Consider the following 23961-nt stretch of genomic DNA (forward strand, 5'->3'; position numbering starts at 1 on the left):
GAATATCTTGAAAGTGTGTATCCCAAAAGTTACAAACCATTCTTTTAAAAGTTGTTGTTTCTGGTCGGACTATATGGCCACCGTGGAAGATCAGGCAATCACGAAGCCCACAGACATACATTAGATCCTGACCCGTCGTAGCTTGCTGTCTCTCATGACTTGCATGACATAGTGCACAGCTGATTGGTAAGGGGCTGTAAACGGACTTCACTGTTGCATCTTACGGCACCAACAGAATCATTCCATTTTTGGGGGTATTTGCTTTCTCAACATGGCGACGGCTAAGCCGGCAATTCTTAGCTAACTGTGCTAACAGTGCAAGCAACGACAAAAGTGCTGGCAGAGCTATCGGTGTCATGAGGGGGAACCAGAGGGTGGGTGCTAGGCTGCTGCGATGTTATCAACCGGAACCACCGTATGAGTGCAGTGTAAACAGGGGCTTTGGTGTTGAGAAGTTGCAGCATTCATTCACAGACGAATAAACTGTACACACACTGCGCTGCTACGTTCTCAACTATAACTTTGTACTGGCTAGGCGAGACCCGACTCGTCGCCCCAAAAAACACATGAACTTTCTCGTAAACAAACACAACGCTCATCTACGCCTCTTCCCCCCTTAGCTCTACTGAAATTTGATCTCCTTCCTGTAGCTGGCATACGCTCGGCGGTAAATTGTGCACAACCTGTCTAGTGGCTCCGTTAGTCTGATAGTCATATTTCTTGTTATTAATGCAATTCAAGTTGTATTTAGTTGGCGTGCTAATGTAGGCTACTTTTTAATTTGCCAGAATGTGTCATAGTGAAAAATGCGTGTTTAGCAGGTTTGCATATAATCAAACCCATGGAAGCCCCGGACCGGTAAAATGCAAGAAATTGACCCAACTCTATGATATACAAATGGTCATTGTGTAGGTGAAGTAGTCCTTTAATCTCTTTGAGAAATTTGGGCAACAAGTCAGAGATCTGGAACTATAAGTACTATTAAAGCCACTATGATATGAATGTATTGCTTTCCAAAATGTCGAGCCATTGCTGGTGGCATCAACAGCATTCTTTGTGGCCTTTAGAGGAATAAACCATCAGTGTGCTCTTCAGTGCAATCATGACACGACATTTTGATGTCTTTTAATACACTTTGACAACAGAATAGCATGTGTGACATTTATGATGATGGGCTGTTGTCATAATGTGCTTTATTAATATTATAATTATTATGGTCAGGACAGCTTTTCCATCCCAGTCCCTTCATCAATCAACATTCCTTTGATTATATTTGTCATCATCATTTAGATACAAATAAGGAAAATACAATTGTGCTCAGTGATGTGACTGACTTAAACCTGGTTTGGCTAAACTACAGTATACTGCATTTGACCCTGCTGTTACAAAAAGCCTTGCTTTCCTTACACCATCCCTCTGTAGCTCTATGTACTCTGGAGGCAGGAGGCAGGCAAAAAAAATACCAATTTACCCCTCAAAGATCAATAGAGTGTCGCAAAAACCCATTTAGATCAATTTGTGGTGTGAAACCGTAATTACCCGCAAAAAGCCATGCTTTCAAACCCGTCAATAGCACCCATCAGTGTTGATATAATTATGGTAGAGGAGGAGCAAATACTGGGCTAGTCATAGAGAGGGGCTACGGGGACGCTTGCCGTGTGAACGCTGGGTTTAGACCTCCCGAGAAAGGAGCGCGGGGCTTTTCAAAGACGCCACTTGCGACCTTATTAAAGCCCATTCTATGAAGGGCAAAGAGAATTTCAATGAAAAGCCAGACAGTCCACAGGCCAACAGGGAAGGTGGGCAGCTGCCTTTGTTTTGCTTGAGCTGGGTACATGCACACACACACACAAGTACACACAACATCCCCCTGGAAGCCCTCCACACATTACTGACTTGGACAGATTATGAGACAATGGGCCATGTTCAAGCTCCCTGACCCCACGACATCCCTCCTACACAGGAACAAGACACCCACAACGAATTTATGGGAATTCTGCTTTCCTTTGAATGAGTTTGCCATTTCTTTGTGGTCATTTTTTGTTTTTGTTTGTGTTGCATTATAATCTCTTCGTAGTCATTTTGCGTCTCTTTGTAGTTGTTTTGTGACTCCTTGCACTCGTTATTAGTCTGTTTGTGGATGATTTGCATCTCTTTGAGGTTGTTTTGTATCTCTTTGAGGTTGTTTGATGTCTCTTTGTAGTCTTTTATCATCTCTTTGGGGTTTTTTGTGACTCTTTGTAGTTGTTTTGTAACTTTAACTCATGTTGAGTCTTTTTGTGGATGATTCGCATCTCTGAGGTTGTTTTGCATCTCTTTGTAGCCATTCGATTGCGGAGGGGGCCAGCCAGCCCACCTGTTGAAAAGTGTAAAACAATATGTGTGGTTCATTATAAAACTGTGGCGGAAGAAAATAGACTTTGGCCGGCCGCCAGAGTCTAGGTAATTAATGGGAAGTACTGGGATGATATTGAAATTCCCTTCCTGACGATACTGCTTTCAGAAAAACAACGATAAATTTATAGTCACACAGATATTTTGTTGCCTTTGCGAAAGCCCCAAAGATCGAGGGTTGATTGCTCATTGTGGTAGGTGTTTTTGGTCCGGCTGCTCCTTTTGGATGGAGTCGTGGTAGACTTGTGTATTCTGTTGAACGGGGAGTTCATAACAGGACACGTGAGGACCATTTTGTGGCCAACTAATGTCGTATTGGACGATTATCTCACCATATCGCTCAAGCCTAGTATATATACTGTATATAAATATATATATATATGTGAATATATATATATGGACGTATATCCTCTCTTCTCTCTTTCTCCCTTTTTCTTTCTGTGTCAACATTGCTGATTTATTCTCTCTCTCTTCTTATCTCTCGTTCTCTCTCTCTCCCTGTCTGCCTGTTTGCCTTTCACTCATTTTTTCAAAGGATTACAGTGACATTTGAGGCTAAGGATTATGAAAATCAATGCTATGTTCAGTTGCAATGAGGTTTGCTGCTCAGGATTTGTACACAACATGAGGCCGTCAGTGGATATGTTGGCATCAGCTGCAGTGTGTTTATGTTACAGCGTCCTACAAAGTTTCCCTTCAAATATTTAGGCATAGCAATATTGATGAAAGCCTTTCTTTCAAAGTTCCGTATTGATCATCTTTAAAGGAAATTGGATTCCTTTTTTTTAAGGAACACAATCCCGTTTCTTCTTAAATGCCAGGAAATGGCTTGCTGCTGCCGCTTTCTTGCCTCGTCTGGATGATGGGGATGTTTTGTACGTGAACGCTGCAGCTCTTCACTCTCTTCACCTGTTGGACGCTGTCTATCACGGAGCGCTGAGATTCATAACCAGTTGTAAACCCCTCACACACAATTACACTCTTTATTCTTTAGTCAACTGGCCGCCATTATCCATGCGCCAAACTTTGCACTGGTATAATGTTATCTATAAATCCACCCTTCGATTGCTGCCCAATTACTCATCCGCATGCATATCACATAAAACAGGGCTGCCGTAGTCTACGCTCCCAGCGCTTCATCACTCTCTCCATCCCGTCAGTCCGTACAGAATTTGGTAAAAACAAAAAACGAAAACTGTCCAGTATGATTTTAAACTTATTTTTAGAGAGCAGCATGTACATAGTTATTAAACTACCCACTTTTTTTTATAATTTGTGTTCTATTTCGTCTTTGTATGAATGTCCTGTCTGTCTGTAACTTTGTGGCGTATTGCTGTTGTGTCTTAACCGGGTCCCTCTTGAGAACCAATGAGATTACTGTCTGTCTAAATAAAGGTTACATTTTTTTTTTTATTTAAAGTAATAAAATACGTGTGTAAAGTGCCCTTTTCGGTTGGGAAGCCAGCAGACAGTCTGGGGGGGACTTTGATGGGAGGGAAACAATCGCGGGGAACTAATCAATATGACACATCCTGCCGAGAAAGTGCGCTCTCGTGGCACACACACTCCGATATGTACAGCACACACGTTCACACACAAACACCACGAGCACTTCTCAACGACTTTGTGCCTCTCAGCAGAATGTGTGAAAGCAATGATTTGGTGTGTGAGAGAGAGAGAGAGAGAAAAATAAAAAAGCGATGCTTATCACAAAGCGATCGCCCGCCCCGTGCATGTACATGGCTGTTTGCGCACGCCTGTCTGCAGGTGTTCGAGTGCGTGTGCGGGCAGCATTAGGATGTGTTGACGCACTGCAGTCTGGTGGTATAGTGCCTATTGTGGAGAAAGTGAGAGGCCTCATTAAAAATGCATGAAGCCCAGACATCAGCCACCGAGCAACAGCGGCCTCTCGGGATGGCCGAGGCTCTGAAAGCTCTCCTACGGTGGGAGGTTGTGGGGGGATAATGTGCATGTCTACATGTACATGTGTGCAGCGTGAAGCCTATACTCCCTACGTGTGAACATTTCCTTTTAGCTCAGAAGCTCTTAAGATGTTTCGCTTTCTTAGTTCATCACCATTCTTCTCGCTGCCTCCTTTCATGATTGAACTATGCTCATTTAGATACTTTTAATGATAAAGCAGCCATTTTAATTGTGAGCCTAATCGTCTCTGTGGTGGGTGGCTATTGCTAAATTAAAGTCTGTTTTTTTTAATACACTTTAAAGGTTAACTCAACCTAAAAAAAAGAACTCACTTGCGTCTCTAGCCTGTATCTAGCTCTACATATAATTTTGTCTTTAAATGTGTGGTATCTGCATTTACCTTTCACAATGGAGGTAGGGGTGTGTATCTATCCCTCTTAGAGGATTTGACACTTGTCTAGATACACTGTCCATGATCGGATACCAAAAAATATATAGTAGTTATATTTATAACAATAAAATTCTCTCCAAGCCAATTCAGCACAACACAATTAAGCCACAGTTGGACAATATTTCATATTTTTACTTCTTTTTTTGTAAACTATATGTAGTTTTAATTATCTGTGACTAAAAGAAAACATATTTTCTTCATTTTGATATCAAATACTGAATGACAAATACCTGTTGTCTACTGCTACACCAACAACAGTAGACATGGGGAGTAATACACGTTTTTTGCTTTTATGCTACCTAAAATCTACCCAGGTCACGATCCTAAATGTATTGTCTTGAATAATGCTATACGGGTACAAGTCCTTGTAAATAAAACAGAGTTCTTCAGTATTTGCCTTCAACCAAGAGGAGTTAGGGGCTGGTGTACTTTTGATGTGACATATGCCGCTGTCAGCGTACACATTGATGTTGCAAGATTTATATTGCCACTGGTACATTTCATGATACTACTGTGTGTTTTACATACTGACGATTCAAGGTAAGGTTTTCAGGCAGTGTTGTATACAGGTAGAGTATTTTATTGTATTATTTTTTCTCCGTGAAAAGCTCGGCATATGTTAATAGCTAGAGAGAGAGTGGTGACACACACACACACACACACGCACACACACAGATCAGAGGCAGATGAGCTCAAGAGTGAAAATATATATTTTTTATCAATTTTTGTCACAAAGACTTTGTGTTGGATCTGTGGTTGTTTATCAATGTATTCTTATCTCTGATTCTTGTCACTTTTATACCCTTTATTGGGAAGCGAATGGGGATTAATTTGTAGTGAAACAAATCACAGATATAAAAATTCAATAACAAAATAATTTTCCACAGACAGTATCTTTACTTCTGTGGGTGATACGGACTGTCAACAGTTCATTTTGGGACTATTTCTCTGTTGACAGCTGTTGACAGCGAGGTCTTGAGGCAGATATTTCAAAACCTTTGCAAATAAAACCCAAACTATGCACAGCTAGAGATCGTCTTGGGGTTAGACGGAATATATCTTTTTTTGTAATTTGGGTGAATCAATCCTTTAAACACAATGAGCCTACTGACTCCACGAGGTTAGGGTAGTCGTCAGCAGGTGACAGTTAAACCCCACATTCTCTCTCGTTTTAGAAGGAGCTCTGTCCGTTTGCCCCTTCGCCGAGCTGTATTATGTTTCGAGGGAATGGAAACATAATATGTGGATTACGTTTGTTTTTGAAATGATGTTCATGTAAGGAAGAGGTTGGAGTTGTGGATGGGTCAGACAAACACAGGACTTTCACCCAGGAGACCACTGAGCGTGAACGTTTACTTATACTAATTTACGTCCGCAGCTTAAATAACCTTACAAACGTAGTCATTTGAACCCAAACTATGTTTTTTACCCAACCTAACCAAGTAGTTGAGTTGCCTAAACCTAACAAAGTAGTTAGTTGCATTTTTTTTTGCTGTTTAAAACTGCAATTGTAATACACTTGTTTATCTCAAAACTAGTTTGAGAATGTAGTTTAGTTGTATCGGAATGTCATTTTATAGGAGCCAAGGTAGCTAGCTCTCATAATTTTTTTGGGATCGGTCTATACGTTATTTTTCAGGAAAATCCTACTCTTTTTGCAGTGTCATTGTGTAACCCTTTGCAGTGGCAGGTCATTCAGAGCTGCATCGGCTCACCTGCAGTGTCACGCAGGCTTTTGTCTTCTCTGATGCATAACAAAGCCCTTCTTTACATCATTCTTACTTTGCTGATCCATCATTATAACAGTAGCTGAGCACTGCCACACTTTGCTGCACGGCGTTTCAATCAACATCAATGTCAGCAGTACGAATCATCATGGCTGATTGAGAAGGTGTCTGCTCATGTGTGTGTGTTTGTGTGTGTGTGTGGGCACACGGTTATGTGTTGGCGGGCGCCCACGTGGGCGCATATGCAAATGCGGCTGTAAGACAGCTGAATGCCTGTGCTTTACTAGGAGCTTGGCACCAGGGGAAAATGAAAAGACCAGGAGAATAATGACAGATTTATAATTACAGAATCTAGCGTTCAGTGCTACTCAGCAGCAACTGTCTAGGGAAGGCAATCTGGGTATAATTTCTGCTGATCAGGCCTGTCACGCACTTAAGGGTCACACTACACGTGTGCCAAAAGACGTGCACACACACACAAACACACAAACATTAATGCGCATGCACGCAGGTGTATGTGCTGACTCTCTCTCTCTGTCATTTTTGCAGATGTCGCACACACAGACTATCACACACACACACACACACTCATACACATGGAGAGAAACACAGAATGTCTCACACTTAAATTTCACCGAAAATTGTGGTGCGACAGCAAATTGCCCGGTTAATTTGCGAGCGCTGAAAGTATCAAGTAAGCGCCTGAGTCGCTGAGAAATGAATGCATTAGTCTGCCACAAAAGCACATTAGAAACATCAGCTGTATGGAAGGGCGCAACTGATCTGATATACGGAGTACAAAAAGCATAGCTATATGCCAAAGACAACATTGACATTCACTCTCTCTTTATATTTGGGTATATATTGGTTTTCGAGGGAAACAACTTTTCGCGGATTACATATGTTTCTGACGTATCATTTCAAAAGACCGTCCGCGAAAGTTTGTGTCGGGAGGAGGTTGGAGTGGTGGATGGGGCAAAAAAACAAAGGAGACTTCTGATCGTGTCTCGTTTGAAACCAAAAGTGACCGTTTATTTATTTAAATTGCCGTCCTTAAATAACATAACAAATGTAGTCATTTTAACCCAAACCATGATGTCTTTTACTAAACCCGAACACAATTTTAATTTGGCTCGTAGTCACTAATGTAAAAAAGCTTTTGCAAACTTGCACTGAATATAATCATCAGTTATAACCGATACAACAGAATATAGTAGCTCATTTTTGAAAGGAGACTGCAAAAAAGAGAAAATAAATCTGTTTTTGGATTACCAAACGGACAACGTATCGTAGATGTCTCTGTCTGGCTGCTAGTGTTAGCCTAGCGGTAGCTAACACTAGCAGCCAGAAACAAACACAGATGTTTGTTTCTTTTGCAGCCCCTGGTTCGTTTTCGGGCTGCTAGCGTTACCTAGCAGTGGCGTTAGCAACATAGCCACCGCTACTAGCCTGGCTACTGTCCAAAGCAAGAACCAACCATAAGAACACCAATTTGAACTAAAAACCCTGAGCTCAGTGCTATTATGCAGGCAGAGTAAAACTAGTAAAAAAAATGGAGCCTTCATTTTCCCCGGGAGACCACGACCCAGTGGCGGACAGAATTGCATAGTGAAAGCGAGGCTAATAGGGAAACAATCGGAACGCCAAGGGTGTCATTATTCTATAGCCATTACATTGTGCAATCAGCATTTACTTCATAATGATGAGATAAAGCAACAAAAAAAAAAACATGTATATTGCCACTTTAAGCTAATCAAGCTATCAGTGATTGTTACTTGCTTGTGGAAATAACAGAATTTCCATTTGAAGGTAATGTAGGCCACACTTTAGTGCCGAGCTGTGACAATAACACACCAGACATGCCTGTGGCCTCGAAGCCAATGTTCTGCGGCCGTCCTCCTCATCAAGATCGCTTTAAAGAATTTCTCAGCCGAGTGGGCTTTGTTGAAGGACATTAAAAAGACATGGGGTAATACCAGAAAGCTGCTCTGCAATCTTCAATGAATTTTTTTCTTCTTTTTTCACCGAGCTGTTTCAGTGTGCACTATGATAGCTTTAGCTTATACGTTATTATTTTCCATTCAGGCTATTTTCAATGTTATCTAGAATAAATTACATATCTGAAAGCCTTGGAATGGCGGCTGTTTTTTGTGCTGCAATTTCCCCTGCAACACAAAAAAATGTACTGCTTTGTTATCTACAATTCTGTCATTATTAATTGCTTCCTGCCATTATAAGAACACATCATCTGTCAATCAAGCCTTCCGTGGAGTCTGTCTCGTGGAGTTAAATCCATTTTCTATTGTGTCAGATTGAATGTGCCAGAACCCAGTTTGAACAGGATTACTATGCATGGTCCAACATCCTGACTGAGTGCAAGCTGTACTGTTTGTTTTTTTTCTGTCTCGTTTTTTAATCCCCAAACGAGTCCGCGTCCCTCGCTGTCAAAACCACATACAAGTCTCTCAGAATAAAGATGCTATCGTTTTTATTAATACTTCACATCTCATTTATCTCAGATCTTGGCATAGATAATAAAACAAAATGCTGGGACGCCTCGACTAATATGATTTCTTGCTCTGCAGGTGTGTTTGCAACATCGACTGTTCCCACATCAGCTTCAACCCGGTGTGTGCCTCAGACGGTCGTTCCTATGACAACCCCTGCCAGGTGAAGGAGGCGTCCTGTCAGAAGCAGGAACGCATCGAGGTCAAGTACCTGGGCCACTGCCAAGGTCAGATCTCCAAAACACGCACAGCATGCGATCGCTCCAACAGACACGACATCACCCTCACACACGCACACACACACACATACATAGCAGAAGCCGTCAGGTTAAAGTTGGGGGCAAATGAGGCAGCTTGCAGATCTGAATGCAGACCGCACGACTCTCTATATCTCTCTCCAGCCGCAGCTGCAACCACATTTCAGAATTTGCACTCAATCATATTTCAGAATAGTGTGCAAAGATAATCCCCAAATCCCACATAGCCTTCTCTGCTATGTATATTGATAATTTTACTGAACGGTAATCCCCCCCCTTTTTACTGTAGTATCTTTTATTTGGGTGCAGTGTTTGTTTGCAACGGTCCTAGGGATAAAGTTATTCTATTAATCTCTGTGGTTGAATCCCTAAACGAGTGATAGTGCTAATCCACGAGGGGAGAAGACAAAGGCGCTTGAGAACATTTCTTGTCGATAAGCTTTTTTTCATTTTATTTTATTTGAGGTATGATCTCCCAACACTTTAATTTCTCCTTAGTTTGAACTCATTTTGCTTTATGCAACTACAAGATCTGGCCGAAGTTGTCACAAGGTGGAAAGAGAGAAAGAGAACGTCTCAATCCAGGGGGGTGCTCAAATCTCAATTGTTAGCGGCTTTTATTGTGTATGGGTACATGTGCGAGCATTTGATTGGCTCTGCGTCCACCAAGGACCAACGGGACAATTGATCGAGATGTGAAAACCGAGATGAAGGCTTTTGAGGAGTAATGGGGAGTAAAGTAATCAGGGCTAACCAGCTCTGGAACACAAAGACGAATCTGTATTCCCCCATGTTGCACCCTTTTGGGTCGCACCGCCCCGATCGATCCCATCACGGCTCCGCGCATTCCGTTACAATCAGGAAAAGTGGAGAGCGAAGCAAGAAATGGGAGGGATTTGGACCTGTGAAAAAGTAGACATCACGTTAGCCGGGATTCAAAGTGGCACCTTGATATTTAGATTGCTGGTTTACACTATTTCCCCATGTGTCACTTGTCATATTACAGGGAAACAGTTTTACATTTTGTTTAAATTTTTTTTGCTTTCTAACGTAGCTCGGAATTGAATATGCCTAGCATTCTTTTTTCTTTTTTTTTTTCATTTATGCAGTTGTGGCACCAGATGCTCCTAAATTGAAGTGCAGTATCATTAAGACCTCAAGTTGTCATCAATGTGTGAAGCTAGGAAAGGAAGGAGGATGAGAGAAAGAAAAGAGTCATTTTTGCAGCCGTAGTCTTGTTTAGTTTGCAGCGTCTCCCTCGCTGAGCGGCCCTAAAAAGGAATTTAGTCTTATATGTCATTTTTCTTACGTGGATTTCATACAAACTAGACTCTAGGAACTGATCTCAAGGAAACGCCGCTTTGTTTCTTCACTATTATTCTTCCGCTGGTGTTCCGAGAGCCAATAAAAAAGGAAAAATAAACAAGATAAAAAAATAAAAAAAAAAGGAAATAATTGCACCGTAAACCTGGGAAATACTTTCACAGACTCAGTTTGAGGGAATAAATTCACGGACCACTGAAAGGAATCAATTGCAATAAAATGATAATGATTGGAAGGAGATTTTGTCTTGCCATTGTGAAAAGAGGAATTCAATGCAGCGTCAATAAGGTGAGCAGAACATGCATTATTCCCTCTGATCTTTTCCACCCAGCTCTGCTCCGTTCCACCATTCTCCAGGTGTGACGCTCTCTCACTATTGAAGAGAATAGCTCACATACATACACATTAACTGGACGGGTGCACACACACCAGGTGAACCCTTTGTCGAGATGATGATTCACATTCAACCCCCCCCCCCCTACTCGCACCGGTGTCAGTTTGAACGTTATAACCCATAATGGAGGGGGGGGGGGGGCTGGAGCCACGGGGGAGGTTGTGTTGACCTGAAATCACTTTGAATCTGTTTTTCAACCTTTCCAGGCGACATCAAAGGCGGAGACGGACACTTCGCACGGACCAACACAGGTGAGTGCAATGGCGGATCGCCAAATAACACGTGCTGCCACTCAGAGCTGCATTAGTCCTCCTGACTCCCGTTCAATTCTTTGTTTGTGTTGCTCTCTCGAGCGTTTCTCTCATCTCACACTTGTTGCTTTGAGGATTCATGGATTGTGTGTGTGTATGCGATTTGTTCACACAGATGAGGAAAAAGAGGATCCGAGGAACGAGCTGGCCCGCGGCCTGTACATCCCCTGTCCAGATCACTACAAAAACTACTGCGTCCACGGGGAGTGTCAGTTCCCCAGTATCCCGGCTCAGCCCTCCTGCAGGTACACACACACACACACACACACACAGTGGTACTGTTCTGTGGGGAAAAGGGATGGGTAGGGACAGGGCAGACAGTATCAGTATCATTTTCTACGTATTTGCTGTTGTTTTATTGAACACTTTTTAACAGTTAATGCCACAATATTTGCGGACAAGTTTAGAACATTCCTAAAAAGTTAGGTAATTGAACCCTATTTTCTAAATATGGTGTAATTTTAGCATAATGCATTAGAGTCGGGGCTATTGATTATTCATTCGCAATGAGTTGAATGGGTTTTTAATAGCTAGCAATATGTAAGGCTATATGGGTAATAGCTAATTATGGGCTACAGTGCGTGGATTCTCATGTAGCAATCAATTAAACTATATTCATTTGTGGCAACAATGTTTTTATGTGTTGGGGCTATAAATACATCCTACATAACAAGAGAGGACCCAGACCGGCTCTTGTGTTTTCACCACAAATTGGATGACGCCGTCCCTCATCTGGAGACACCGAAAAAGAAAGCGTGTAATGTAAGATGGCTCGTCAGTTGTGAAATTAAGCATTTGAAGGAGAGTGCTTGAGCCTATTTATTATCAATTTGTCTGGTTTATCTTGCCAGTGTGCTGAGGGAGGGGAAGTATTCGAGATCTGGCTGTTGACCAGTCAAATATGCTTCACCGCTTCAAATGAATCCCGCGGTGGAGTTTCCTTCCACGCACATCATGATGTTGTTTCACAAGTTTCATTCGGTTTCGGTGATGATTTAATCTCGACAACCCACACTTTGTTGCACCGTCGTCTGTCTGCCGATGATAATACCTGGCTGCAAACACACCACCGTGCATGGAAGACTGACACCTCGAGTGTGTCATCAGCGAGTTCCCAGAAGCTCTGAAATATTTGAGTATTGTTCACAGCAGCAAAAAAAACAAAACTATAAAAAGCATTTCAATTGCAAGTGATCAACACAACTACTGCTTACAGTCTGATACTAAAAAAACCTCAGCACTAACCTGAAAGCAGTTCTGCTGTAACACTTAACACTATTAACAACGGATGAAATTACTTATTGCTTTTTAGCGTCTTTCAGCTCATTTTTGGGGGTTTTCTTCTCACAACTTGACTGTTTTCATTCACCATCGCTCCTCTCATCGCCGTGGCTTTCAGTTGAAAAGCTCTGATTAAACCCACTGTACACTGTCCACCGGACAGCGAACGGACAAAGTTAGCCACTAGCTGCTGTGTTTAGCAGCTAAAGAGACATTTTTTTGTCTGTGCTGTAAATATGCAACTGTTTGCTAACAGATTAGCCATAGCAACTCATTACGGTGACAATAATACACACTAATAAGTATTGTTTACAAAAAATCGTAAAAGCAGGTTAAACATGAGCACTACATGCCTCATCTTACTAGAAACCTTGACCTGAACTCGGTCCCACTTCTAGTCCGAACCCTAAACCACCATCTTAAAGGATAATTATTGTTTTAGTCCACTTAGATGTACACTTTGTATGTTTAGCCATTGATTTGGTTGTGATAACGTCTCACCAAACTGAGATCTGTACGTAGTTCAATGGGGTATGAAGCTTGTTCGTCATTTCTCAAACAAACCTGTCTGGCTTCAGCCTGAACTTGTCTGTGATAATCCCTCACTGCAGAGGAAACCTGTGCGCGCGCAGTTTAGCCTGGAAGTCTGTGACCTGTGATGGAGGCTCACCTTGAAGAGGAGCATAAAAAACAACAACTTAGAAACCCAGAAAAGAAAGCTCTCCAAAGTTTGGCTAACCTGAGGGCTTTGTTTGTTGCTCCCTCAGACTTTCCTTTTGTGGTCCCCAGATCTCAGCACTGCCTTTGGGGAATACAGCTTCCAAACCAATACAAACATTGGGCAGCAAAATGTCCGGACCTTGGAGGGTTTTGATCATATTTTGGCTTCATAGGAATAGGAATACAAGCAGCAACAAGCAGTGAATGCAGACACACTTCACACACACACACACACAAACACACACACACTTGCAGAACAGCGGCCTTAAAGCTGCAACATGCAGCACACATACAGTGCACATACACATTCACCTAAGCACACAAGATGGACCTGAACACAGGCAGCCCAGACTCGCATTTACATAAAGGTACAATGAGGAATGATATTAAAACCCACCACCCACACACACACACACACACACACACACACAATGAATGCACATGGCAGACCTGAGGCGCAGACCTGAGCCGCTCAGGCTCAGGTCTGCCATCATTTACAGCCCGATAGCGTTGCAGCCAAGGGGGGTCTTGGTATCGCTCGCTCCCTCTATCTCCCCTCCTTTCTCTCTAACCTCGCTCGTCCCAGCTCACCCAGCCAGACATTCTTCATGCATATAGAGCGGGGACTGGGCAGAGAGGGGTTGTGAAAGGTCTCTGCTGCCCCCTGCTGGCTGCAGGGATGCCGGAGCTTGTGTCCTAATGAGGAGGGAAGCACAGCGGTCTCTATGTGAGCGGCGCGCGTCTGTGGAAACGGAGCACAAATAGAACAGGGTTGCAATGTTCATCTTACCCAGTGTCAGGTCGCAGGGATGGAGAGTGTGTGTGTGTGTCGGTACCAAACAAGGATATGCAGGTGTTGGTGGGTAACAACCTCCCCAGAGAGAGAGGCAAGCAGAGAAAGAAGGGGAGATGGAGAGAGAAAGAGAGATTAAAAGGTGAACCATTTTAGCTCCTCTCTGAGGGCAAAAATCATCTCCATTAGTCTCTCTCTCTCGCTCTCTCTTTGTGTGTGTGTGTCTGGCTCTCTCCGACTACGTCCACACTAAGCTGGCTAAATCCGAAAACGTCAATTACATTGACGCCGCACGTCCCTAATAGCTTTTTTCAAGTTGCTTTTTCTAAATTACCTGAATTACAGTTCACAGTCACATTGGTGATTTAACCAGGCAAACTGTCACTATCACTCCTCTGTGATCGCAAAGTCATTTGACAAATACAGCTTACTGCCACTGCTGTTTGTCTCTACCGTTAATAATCCACTGCCGTCCGAAACCTGTAGGAGAAAACACGAGACGGCCCCGGTGTTATCGTTTGAGCGCACGCTGTAAATTCTGAACCGTAATTCCATCTGTAGTGTGGACAGAGGGCCCAAAACAATCATCATCCGAACAGTCACAGCGAAAGAATAAGCTCAGTCGCTACACTGTCACACACATGCATTGTTCCACCGCGACGCCTTTACCAGACATGCACTGACGTCTCAATTAGAAACACAGGAATAATGGACCTGTCTTCTCTCAGTGCAAAGAAATGACTCTCGTTCTCTCTCTTTTTCCATCTCACTCTGTGTGTGTGTGTGTGTGTGTGTGTGTGTGTGTGTGTGTGTGTGTGTGTGTGTGTGTGTTCTCAGCTGTCACTCGGGTTTCAGAGGCCCCCAGTGTGACATCAAAGAGTACAACGTGCTCTACGTGGTTCCAGGCTCCGGCAAACTGCACTACGTCCTCATCGCCTCCATCATTGGAGCACTCCAGGTGGTCATCATCTGTGTGGTGGTGCTCTGCATTACCAGGTGAGTCATGCCCTAACACACACACACACACACACACACACACACACTCACTTTGAAACACAGACTACTAATGAGCCTGGCAGCAGTATTTTCCATGTGGTCTGTATTTGGGAGTCACAAGGGGGGAAATCCTGAGCCTGGAGGAAACAGCTGAAAGGTCACCTTGCTTACACCACAGAGAGAAAGTACCGTCATGCTCCCTGTGGACGTACACACACACACACACACACAAGCGTGCACGCGCACACACATCCGAAAAGATGCAGCGTGTTCGTACAAGCAAAGATACACAGAGATATCTGTGTGGGCGTACAAACCTGTGTTCGAACAGACGTTTTGTATTCACAGGAAAGACTCACACACACAAACACGCACACACACACACACACATAAAGCCTGGGGCTTGTCTGCCTCCGGCTGACCTAAGCAATTTATGACATTTAATAAAAGATTTTTAAAAGAGTTTTGGCCGAGACAAAACTGCTCCTCTGAGCAAAGGAGAGGAGGAGGACAAAAGGAGAGAGCGAGTGGTTGTAAAGGGGTAGGGGGGGGGGGGAGATAAAAAAGGAAAGAGAGAGTTATAACACTGAATACACACACTGTTCAATCAGTGTGTCCTGCTGCTCTGCGATATATTAATTTAGAGCAAGAAGTATAAAAACACTCAGCCTCGTTAATAAGCCCACGATGCGTCCACACGGCTCTCGCTCGTCTCAGTGGAGTCTAGTGAGTGAACACAATGTGAAGGAGTATGAATGAATCTGTACAGACAAAAGCTCACCGGACACTTTATGAGGTACATCTTCCTTAATTCTTCGTGGCACTGACTCAACGAGGTGCCGGAAATATTCCTCGCAGATTTCGGCCCATATTGACATGGCGGCGTCTCCAGTTCCGCCACATCCCACATGTTGCTCTATTGCAACGTATCCTCATACAAAGGTTCATATGATACCTTACAAAAATACCTCTTTTTTTGTGCGTTTTCCCACGAAAGTCCAGCAACACGTGTCAATTGCTGCCCGTTACATACTGTATGTACGGTCTTTTCAAAAAATACCTTCTGTCTTCCCTGGAAAGTACTTAGTTAGGTCAATGGAAATACTGAAATACTATGTTAAGGTTTAGGAGAAGTAAAATAGCAATTAAATAACCGCTCTACTGGTACTGAGGGCCCAAAGTGTGCCAAGAAGATATCCCCCACATCATTACGCCACCACCACCAGCCTGAACCATTAAATACTAGGCAGGATGGATTTTGTGCTTTCACGTTGTTGATGCCAAATTCTGAACCTCGTCCATATTTTCTCTTTTTTGGACCATTAGAGATGTTTGTTGTGCGTGAAATTCCCAGCAGATGAGCAATTTCTGAAATACTCAAACCAGCACGTCTGCCACCAACAACCATGCAACGTTCAAAGCCCTTTAAGTCACCTTTCGTCCCCATTCTGATGCTTGGTTTGGACTTCAGCAGATCATCTTGTCCTTGTCTACATGCCTAGATGCTTTGAGTTGCTGCCACGCGATTGGCTGATGAGATATTTGCGTTCGCGAGCAGGTGACCAGGTGTATCTCATAAAGTGGCCGGTTGAATCTGTGTCTTATCGCTTTATTTGGGGGGCAGACTGAGCTGTAGTTTTATCAATGCTGCTGGATTTGTTTGTGGTTCACGCTTGTTATAAAGACTTGCCATTCACTTAAAGGACAAACAGGCGGGAGTGGAAAAGGTCATCTCTACGCTCTGCCACTTGTGTATAACATCATGCCACATGTTGGAAAAGGTCTGCTCGAAAGGGATTCAGAGCAAAACATCATGTTGTTCCCACACAACTCTGTATTCTGCTACACATCTGAGAAAAAGACCCAAACTAACGTTGGTTTGTCCCTCAAAACTGAATTATCCCTTTGAGCATAAAGCAGTTAGCTTCATGAGTGAGGGATGCAGCGAGTTTGACTTCTCTGGCCCTGTTGGTGGAGGTTGTTGAGAGTACACAGGCTGAGAGGAAGACTTTAAGCACTGATCTGGGCTGGGAAAGGATTTTATCTATCTTCAATCTCTGTGTTTATTTACGGTGTCAAATGGAAACATCAATAACTTGGAAGGCAGTCAAGGACAATCGTCTTTTTAGGAAGGAAGCTATGATCTATCATAAAATACACTAAAGCTGATGTTAAGAAGGATGAGTGCATAACAACACAAAGATTGACATAGCATATTGTGTGGTTCTTAAACTACCACTAATTATGGAAGCACAATAACCATTAACGTCCGAATTATTTGATTTTATTTTTTTGTGTGTGTGTGTGTCTGACTTTATTGTGTGTCCCCACTTCTGAAATCAAAAGTAGGCCATTATTTGAACAAGAGTACATCCTGGACAGTTTGGGGGACTATTTTCAGCTGTGGACTAATACACATTTGATGCACTAGTGAGCACAGCACCCAAAATACACAGCAGCAGTGTTCATTGTAGTGAAGCAACACGTCTCCCAGAGCAATGGTGTGACTCACTGATGTGTTTGTCGAACAATGGAGCTCTGTGACACAGAGGAATACGATACATCAGGCTTTGATTCTACTCAATCAATTTTGGCTTTGGTCTTTTCGTTGGATTTGTTGACAGTAAGAAAAATATTTCCAACCTCATCCTTTCAGAAATCATTTTAGGACAAGCGTACTGAGGTCCATACAAATATCCGAATCGCATCAGAATGAGCTTTCACAGCTGCAGAGTGGCATAGCTAACCCCCCCCCCCTTCTTCTCTCCTGCACAGGAAGTGCCCACGGACCAACAGGATCAACCGGCAGAAGCAGAACAACGTCCACTTCAGTACAGAGAACACCATGCGCGCCTCCACGCGGCTCATCTGAGCCCGGACACACACCGGACAGAGTCCCACCTTCGCTTTACGGAGCGCTGTGGCGTTAGATGTTCCCCCTCCCCGTAGGCCAACCCCGAAAATTAGGATCTGCTTTCCCCCCACCCCTCACTCCTCGCCCTCTTCTCTCCCAGTACGAACTTCAAGGATGCCCAGGGAGGATGGCGGTAAAGCAAAGAGCTGGCGTACCAGTCAGAGATGAGACTCGCACATTTGGGGTATTGTTGACATCAGTCCCCAACCGCCACCAACCCCCTCAGGTGCAGATGTGTCTCCCTGCACCGTGTCACTTCCCCCCCCAGGGTTTTTTCTGAAAAACTGAACTATGAGGTGTTGGGGTGGCAATGGGGATACTGAATGTGTGTGTGTGTGTGTGTATGGGGGAGTGTGTATTAGATGTGTGAGCTTTGGTAGAGGCGGGCTAGCCGGTGTCTGTCGTTTCTAGATGAGGGGGTCAAAGCAAAGCGGGGTAGCGCAAAGCAGGGTAACGGGCTTTAAATGAGTTGCGTGTTGTTCGGTCCGGGAGGGGGTGTGGGGGGGGTGGGAGGGTTTTTCGGGGCTACACGTGATGCCTTTGCACCTTGTGTTATAGGAGACCTTTGACAGAGGGCACAATGTTATTATAGAGCTCTCTGTTCGGTTGTGACGATGACGTCGGCTTCTGTATCTTGGGTTCTATTTCCAATAGTTATTACTACATTGTCTTGATGGGGTCATTTTTCTGTAAATGTAAATAAATAATTTATATCACGAAATGTAACATGCTGTGTCGCTCTTTGTTTGTGGCGTGGTGAACTTATTTTACAATGACCAGGCAATAACTAGAGGCTAGTTAGTATCTACTATTGTCACAATGTTTTAAGTAATGTATATTAAAATTGGGCTAATCTGGTAACAATATATATATATATATAAATAAAATGTATAACATTCTCTGCATTTAAAGAAAAACATTTTAAATTATAGTTTTTTTTTAATTTGATGATGAAATATGCAAATGAGACATTGTCTAAAACTAACTTTTGGTGAATTTAAGAGAAATCTACAGACGCAAATAGACAAATAATAAATACTTAAATGCGTATTTTGGATGTTTTCTTTCCACCAGTCTTAAAGAAGACATGCTATTTTTATTTCATGGACACTTCTCCACTACACATTGTGCTTTTTACTCCACTATATTTTTATTTGACAGCTTTGTATTATGAGTTACTTTAAAAATGTGGAGTTTTTTTTTTCATACAGAACATATGATAAACTCACAGAAAGTAATGCCTTTACACATGCATTATATAAGTATAAGTCGATAAAATTGGCTCCGCCTTGACCAACTGCAGCAGTAAAATTCTATTCACTCATTAATGCATCAGCAAAATGTGGCTAATATAATATACGATATATATATATATATATATATATATATATATATATATATATAACATTCACATGAAACATGTTCTGCATTGAGTACTTCTGATGTGCCTACTTTAAGGGCATTTCAATGCAGGAATTTACATGTAATGGGGTACGTTTCCAACAGCTCGTGTTAGCTCTGCGTGATCCTGTATCCTACGTCCTAGTGAAGATTGCATGCCTCCCATGTCCATACCAGTTTATATTCATGTTTTATTATCGCCGTCGCTTGACATATTGTTTTCATTTCTCGCTGTTGTGTCGTTTAAACCGACTTCCTACTTTTCGAAAGACTTTGAAGTGCATACAAAGTGAGCGATGTGAATGAATGCAATTTGTAATCAGTTACAGGCGTCCACCACCGCTAGATGGTGCTGTGCAGCAGCAGCATCACCTCTCTACAACCGGCTTCAGATGTAAACGTGAGCGGAAGGATGGCGCATGATCGACCCAGTTCAGCAACCCTCTACAGCGACAATGCCAGCTATGATGAATACGTGTATTAAACTTTTTTATGGCAACGTGGATGCATAGTTGTCGTGGCCGAGTGGTTAAGGCGATGGACTAGAAATCCATTGGGGTCTCCCCGCGCAGGTTCGAATCCTGCCGACAACGAACATTTTCAATTTTGGAAAAACTTTGAAATTCATTTGGCGTACACAATATTAAGACAGTCTATGAACCACAGAATGCAGTAATTTATTTCCGAAGTACTTCATGTGAAAGGCACGTGTGGTTTTTTTTTAACACAAATATAAACCATTGTTTAAACACAAAAACAAGCTTTTATCCAAACATTTTTTCCGAACTCCTGCCTAAGGGTAGACACCCCATGTGAATAGGGAAAACATTATAACTTATAGATATAACAATGTTGATCACTTACATTAAGACATTTCTTGTCTGTATGACACGTTATCTGAAATGCTCGGTGAATATATGAGGTCTACGGACGCAAATCGACAAAGTAGTGAAATAAACACGATGTGTATCAAGGATGTGTCCTTCCACTAGTCTGAAAGAAGATGTTATTGAGGCAAAATAGCCCAAAATCTAAAAAAAATCTAAAAGTGATGAATTGTAAAAGATTAAACTTAACATTAGTATTATTAACATAGTATTTGATCTCTAATATCGAGCCAATAATGCAACATTCAGCATACTGAGTATTTTTATTACCTTTTTTAAACACTATTTTTGTCAACACTGCTGGTTACATATTAATAAAGCCACCTGAGAATGAGTTGATGTTTTATAATTTAGCCTTAAGGACACAAATACCACCTGCATTTCCTCAAGATTTGATGCGTTTTTTAAAACGTCAAAGTCATTGAGGGAAAAGATCCTGGTTCATGTAGGAGGTTCTCAGGTGGAAGTGTGCTCAGGGTCAGCTGATGCAATGATGCATTCACACTATATAAAAACAAGCGTTTCATATGCGTCAGTCTTCGTATGTGTGATAAATCTGAAATAAGCAGCATTGAGAGCACCTATATTCTGCTTCCTGTCCTATTCTTCACACACACACAGAAATGTCTCTCATGTATGTTGAGTTGAGTATCTATCACTTTGCTCAACAATGAATCTGTAATGTGTTGAATAAATCTTACCCATTATGGTCACGTGTCCTATTTATAGCCATCTCCAAATTAAGAACATTTTCACAGCAGCAGTAACGTCATTGATAAGTTCATAAACCTGTAACACAGAGATTCCACACAGAAGGTCAAATATCTTGGAATAAAGCAGCCGTCCTCAGGAGGAGACCTGAGCTCCATCAAATCTGTCACAACATTTTCATTTCACAGCTGGTGTAAGTCTAAACTCTACGTATGACATGATGCCAACATGTTGACGGTGGACATTTATGAGGCTGGGCGACACCAAAATATTCTCTCACAATAAAGCTCATTTCACATCTTGATAACGATATGTATCACAATGTTATCTGGTCATTCAAGTCTATATGGAATAACCACACGGTCCTGTATACTTTTGTGTGAATTGAATACTTTACAAATCAAAAGTACTGAGTATTTTCTTATTAATTCAGATTTTCTCAGAAATATGAGTTAGTATGTGCTTTTCACTATAAATTTAGAGGCCGTAATTGTGTATCATGATATCACGACAGGGGCACAACATAAGTAGTTGTTTGCTAATGTATTAATGCTCTGAATCCTGTTTATATAACCTTTTAAGGAGCGGCTCTGTTTTGGTGGTGAGAGAAAAAAAAACTTGAAATAAGAGCATGACTTGCTAGTTTGAGAGCAGGAGTTGTTATATCGAGAGCACAAACAAGTAATTTGAGAGCATGGATTGCTTTGTTTTTTTTCCTCCACGGCACCTCCCGGGCTCCGTAGCCTTCAGGGTCAACCCATGGGCACACCCCTATTTGTATACACATCTGTGTGTCTGCACAGTACCCAGCAGACCCAGTCAGTGTAATTCATTCAGTTTCCTGTCTTCTCCTGCTCAAATCCAGTGGGCCTGAGGCCAGGGAGGAGTGCGAAGGACGTTTCTGTGAATGCCTGAGTATCTGCTCTGATCTGAGGTCGAGGAATGTGGTGAATGCTATCATTAGCGGACAGCATTATCATCCCTATGGATTTCACTTTTACTTGTTTAAAAGTTTGAACAACATGTGAAATACACAGGTAATAACTTCAGACAGACAGCTAGGGCCACAAGCTGCAAAACAAAAATAGGAAATCTCTCCACGTTTAAGACTTTAGTCACATGTGGACGCCACGTGATGTGGTTTTCATTTCTGCCGTCTGTGGGTGTACCATTTGCCACTATTACTTGGATTTGCATGAACAAGTTTAAACAGAACAAAGTGCAGGTTGATGGAGCAGATTTTGCTCCAGTGACAGCTTGTGAGAGGTGGCTGGTGGAGGAGGAACATACTGCACCAGTGATAAATCTTGGATGCAACTTGAAATTTAATGTTAGTCTTTTTTAGATTCAATTTCAACATGAAACTGCTGCCAACAGTACAGCATGGACATTTCACAGTGGCCCTGCTGTACAAATGGGTTTAACTGCAGACCTCACATCTGGGGACTCCAGGTGGTGTGAGCCAAATGGAAGACAGTCACTTTTCTACCACAAAAATATAGAAGCACTTCAACAGTATTGTTATTTCTAAGGCTGGGGGACAGAACTGTAACTTCTGTACTACAAGTACTACAAGTGAAATCAAACCAAATATGTATGAAAGTCACACAGAAAGTGGAATGTTCAAATCCTGCTGGGCAAATATAACTTTATCTTCAGTCTTTCGTGACTAACATTAGCATTCTAGCATTAGCGAGGATCTTAATTAGCGCTAACGTCAGATGTTAGTTAGCTAACGTGCTGTTAAAGATTACCGAAGTTACTGTACTGTTCCCCTCTCAGACTAGAAAAGTATGTTATTGAGATTTTTTTTTATTTTCCTACGTTATACGTTTGAGTTTAAGCACACAATGTGTGAAAGTAACTTGTGTGCCATACTATCTAATAAAACGTTTAGCTAAGCTAACTACATTTTTACTAACTCTTAACTTCAGCTTCAACCTGCGTTTTCCAACTTATTCTAATAGGCCTATTGTTACATTCTCATGTCTCTTCATAATCATTGTCATAGCTCGGTTTCTTTAAACGACAGCACTCTCATTTTAGTGTAAAGATTGGATTTACAAATGTCACATGGTTCTATAGGACTAAAGTAAATGTTAGCTTCCAAAACACTCTGATCACCTGCACTTAGCATCAACCAAGCTGTATTTGTTGAGGTCATTTAGCATAGAAACTTTCATTAGCTAGCTTTCTACCCAACAAACATGTTGGCACGACTAACAACAGAAGACGACAAAAAGGCCTGCATTTAACAAATAGCTGGTGAACATAGTGGAGCATTTATCAGACAAATAGTCCGATGTTTCCCTCAGGAGTTGGTTGAGACCAAAACCGAGTGAATATTAGACTTATATTCATCAGGTGACCAGAAACATGACTCCAAATGAATAATAAAGTTGCTCTGTAGCTGCTGGATGTGTAAATAAGCAACTGTTTGCTAATAAAGTGGTCATATCAACTAAAAGTTTCTTTACTGTGGGAATGCCCACTGTGGTAACTCAGTTATCAGTGTTGATGTGATTTGCAGTTCACCGTGAGGCTTAAAGGAACAGTGTGTCAGCTTTCGGGGGATTTAAAGCAGAAATAAAATATAATATTCTTATTCCTATATTATATTTAGCTTATAATGAGCTCTTTATATCTACATAGGGAGTGGGTCTTCCTCACGGGGTCCGACTATGTTTCTACAGAAGCCCATAATGGACAAACTAAACATCGGCTCTAGAGAGGGCATTTGGCGTTTTCACGTTACCTGAGGGCCACCTTAGTGTGTGCTTCACAGCGGTGGCTCGCCTGCTGATGGAATAATCCATTCATCTGTGTTTAGGAGGTGACACATTGCATAAGTTATTGTATGAAATTATATGTATTCTATCTAAATATCTTAATAGACCTTCAGCAGGCGGGCCAAGGCAGTTGCCCACTTAATGGTAAAGCCTGCTAAGGTCTTCTTTTACACCGATGAGGT

The 23961-nt window shown here is 42.2% G+C and overlaps 1 protein-coding gene and 1 non-coding gene across 2 annotated transcripts in view; both read left to right on the top strand.

The window, feature by feature from the left end:
- tmeff2a (transmembrane protein with EGF-like and two follistatin-like domains 2a) overlaps positions 1-18063 on the top strand; it is a 100542-nt gene extending 82479 nt beyond the window's left edge. The window contains exons 6-10 of the mRNA XM_076111755.1: positions 9081-9229; positions 11183-11227; positions 11403-11532; positions 14919-15077; positions 17853-18063. Of these exons, the coding sequence (XP_075967870.1) occupies positions 9081-9229; positions 11183-11227; positions 11403-11532; positions 14919-15077; positions 17853-17949 (580 nt within the window). The 3' untranslated portion in view covers positions 17950-18063. The remainder of the gene's footprint in view (positions 1-9080; positions 9230-11182; positions 11228-11402; positions 11533-14918; positions 15078-17852) is intronic.
- A 1840-nt stretch (positions 18064-19903) lies between these two features.
- On the top strand, positions 19904-19985 carry trnas-aga (transfer RNA serine (anticodon AGA)). Its single transcript has one exon. It is a non-coding gene; the product is annotated as a tRNA-Ser (tRNA).
- The last annotated feature ends 3976 nt before the right edge of the window (positions 19986-23961 follow it).

Source organism: Anarhichas minor, unplaced genomic scaffold (genome assembly GCF_050575085.1).
Source record: "Anarhichas minor isolate MPS153535 unplaced genomic scaffold, ASM5057508v1 ptg000004l, whole genome shotgun sequence".
NCBI lineage: Eukaryota > Metazoa > Chordata > Actinopteri > Perciformes > Anarhichadidae > Anarhichas > Anarhichas minor.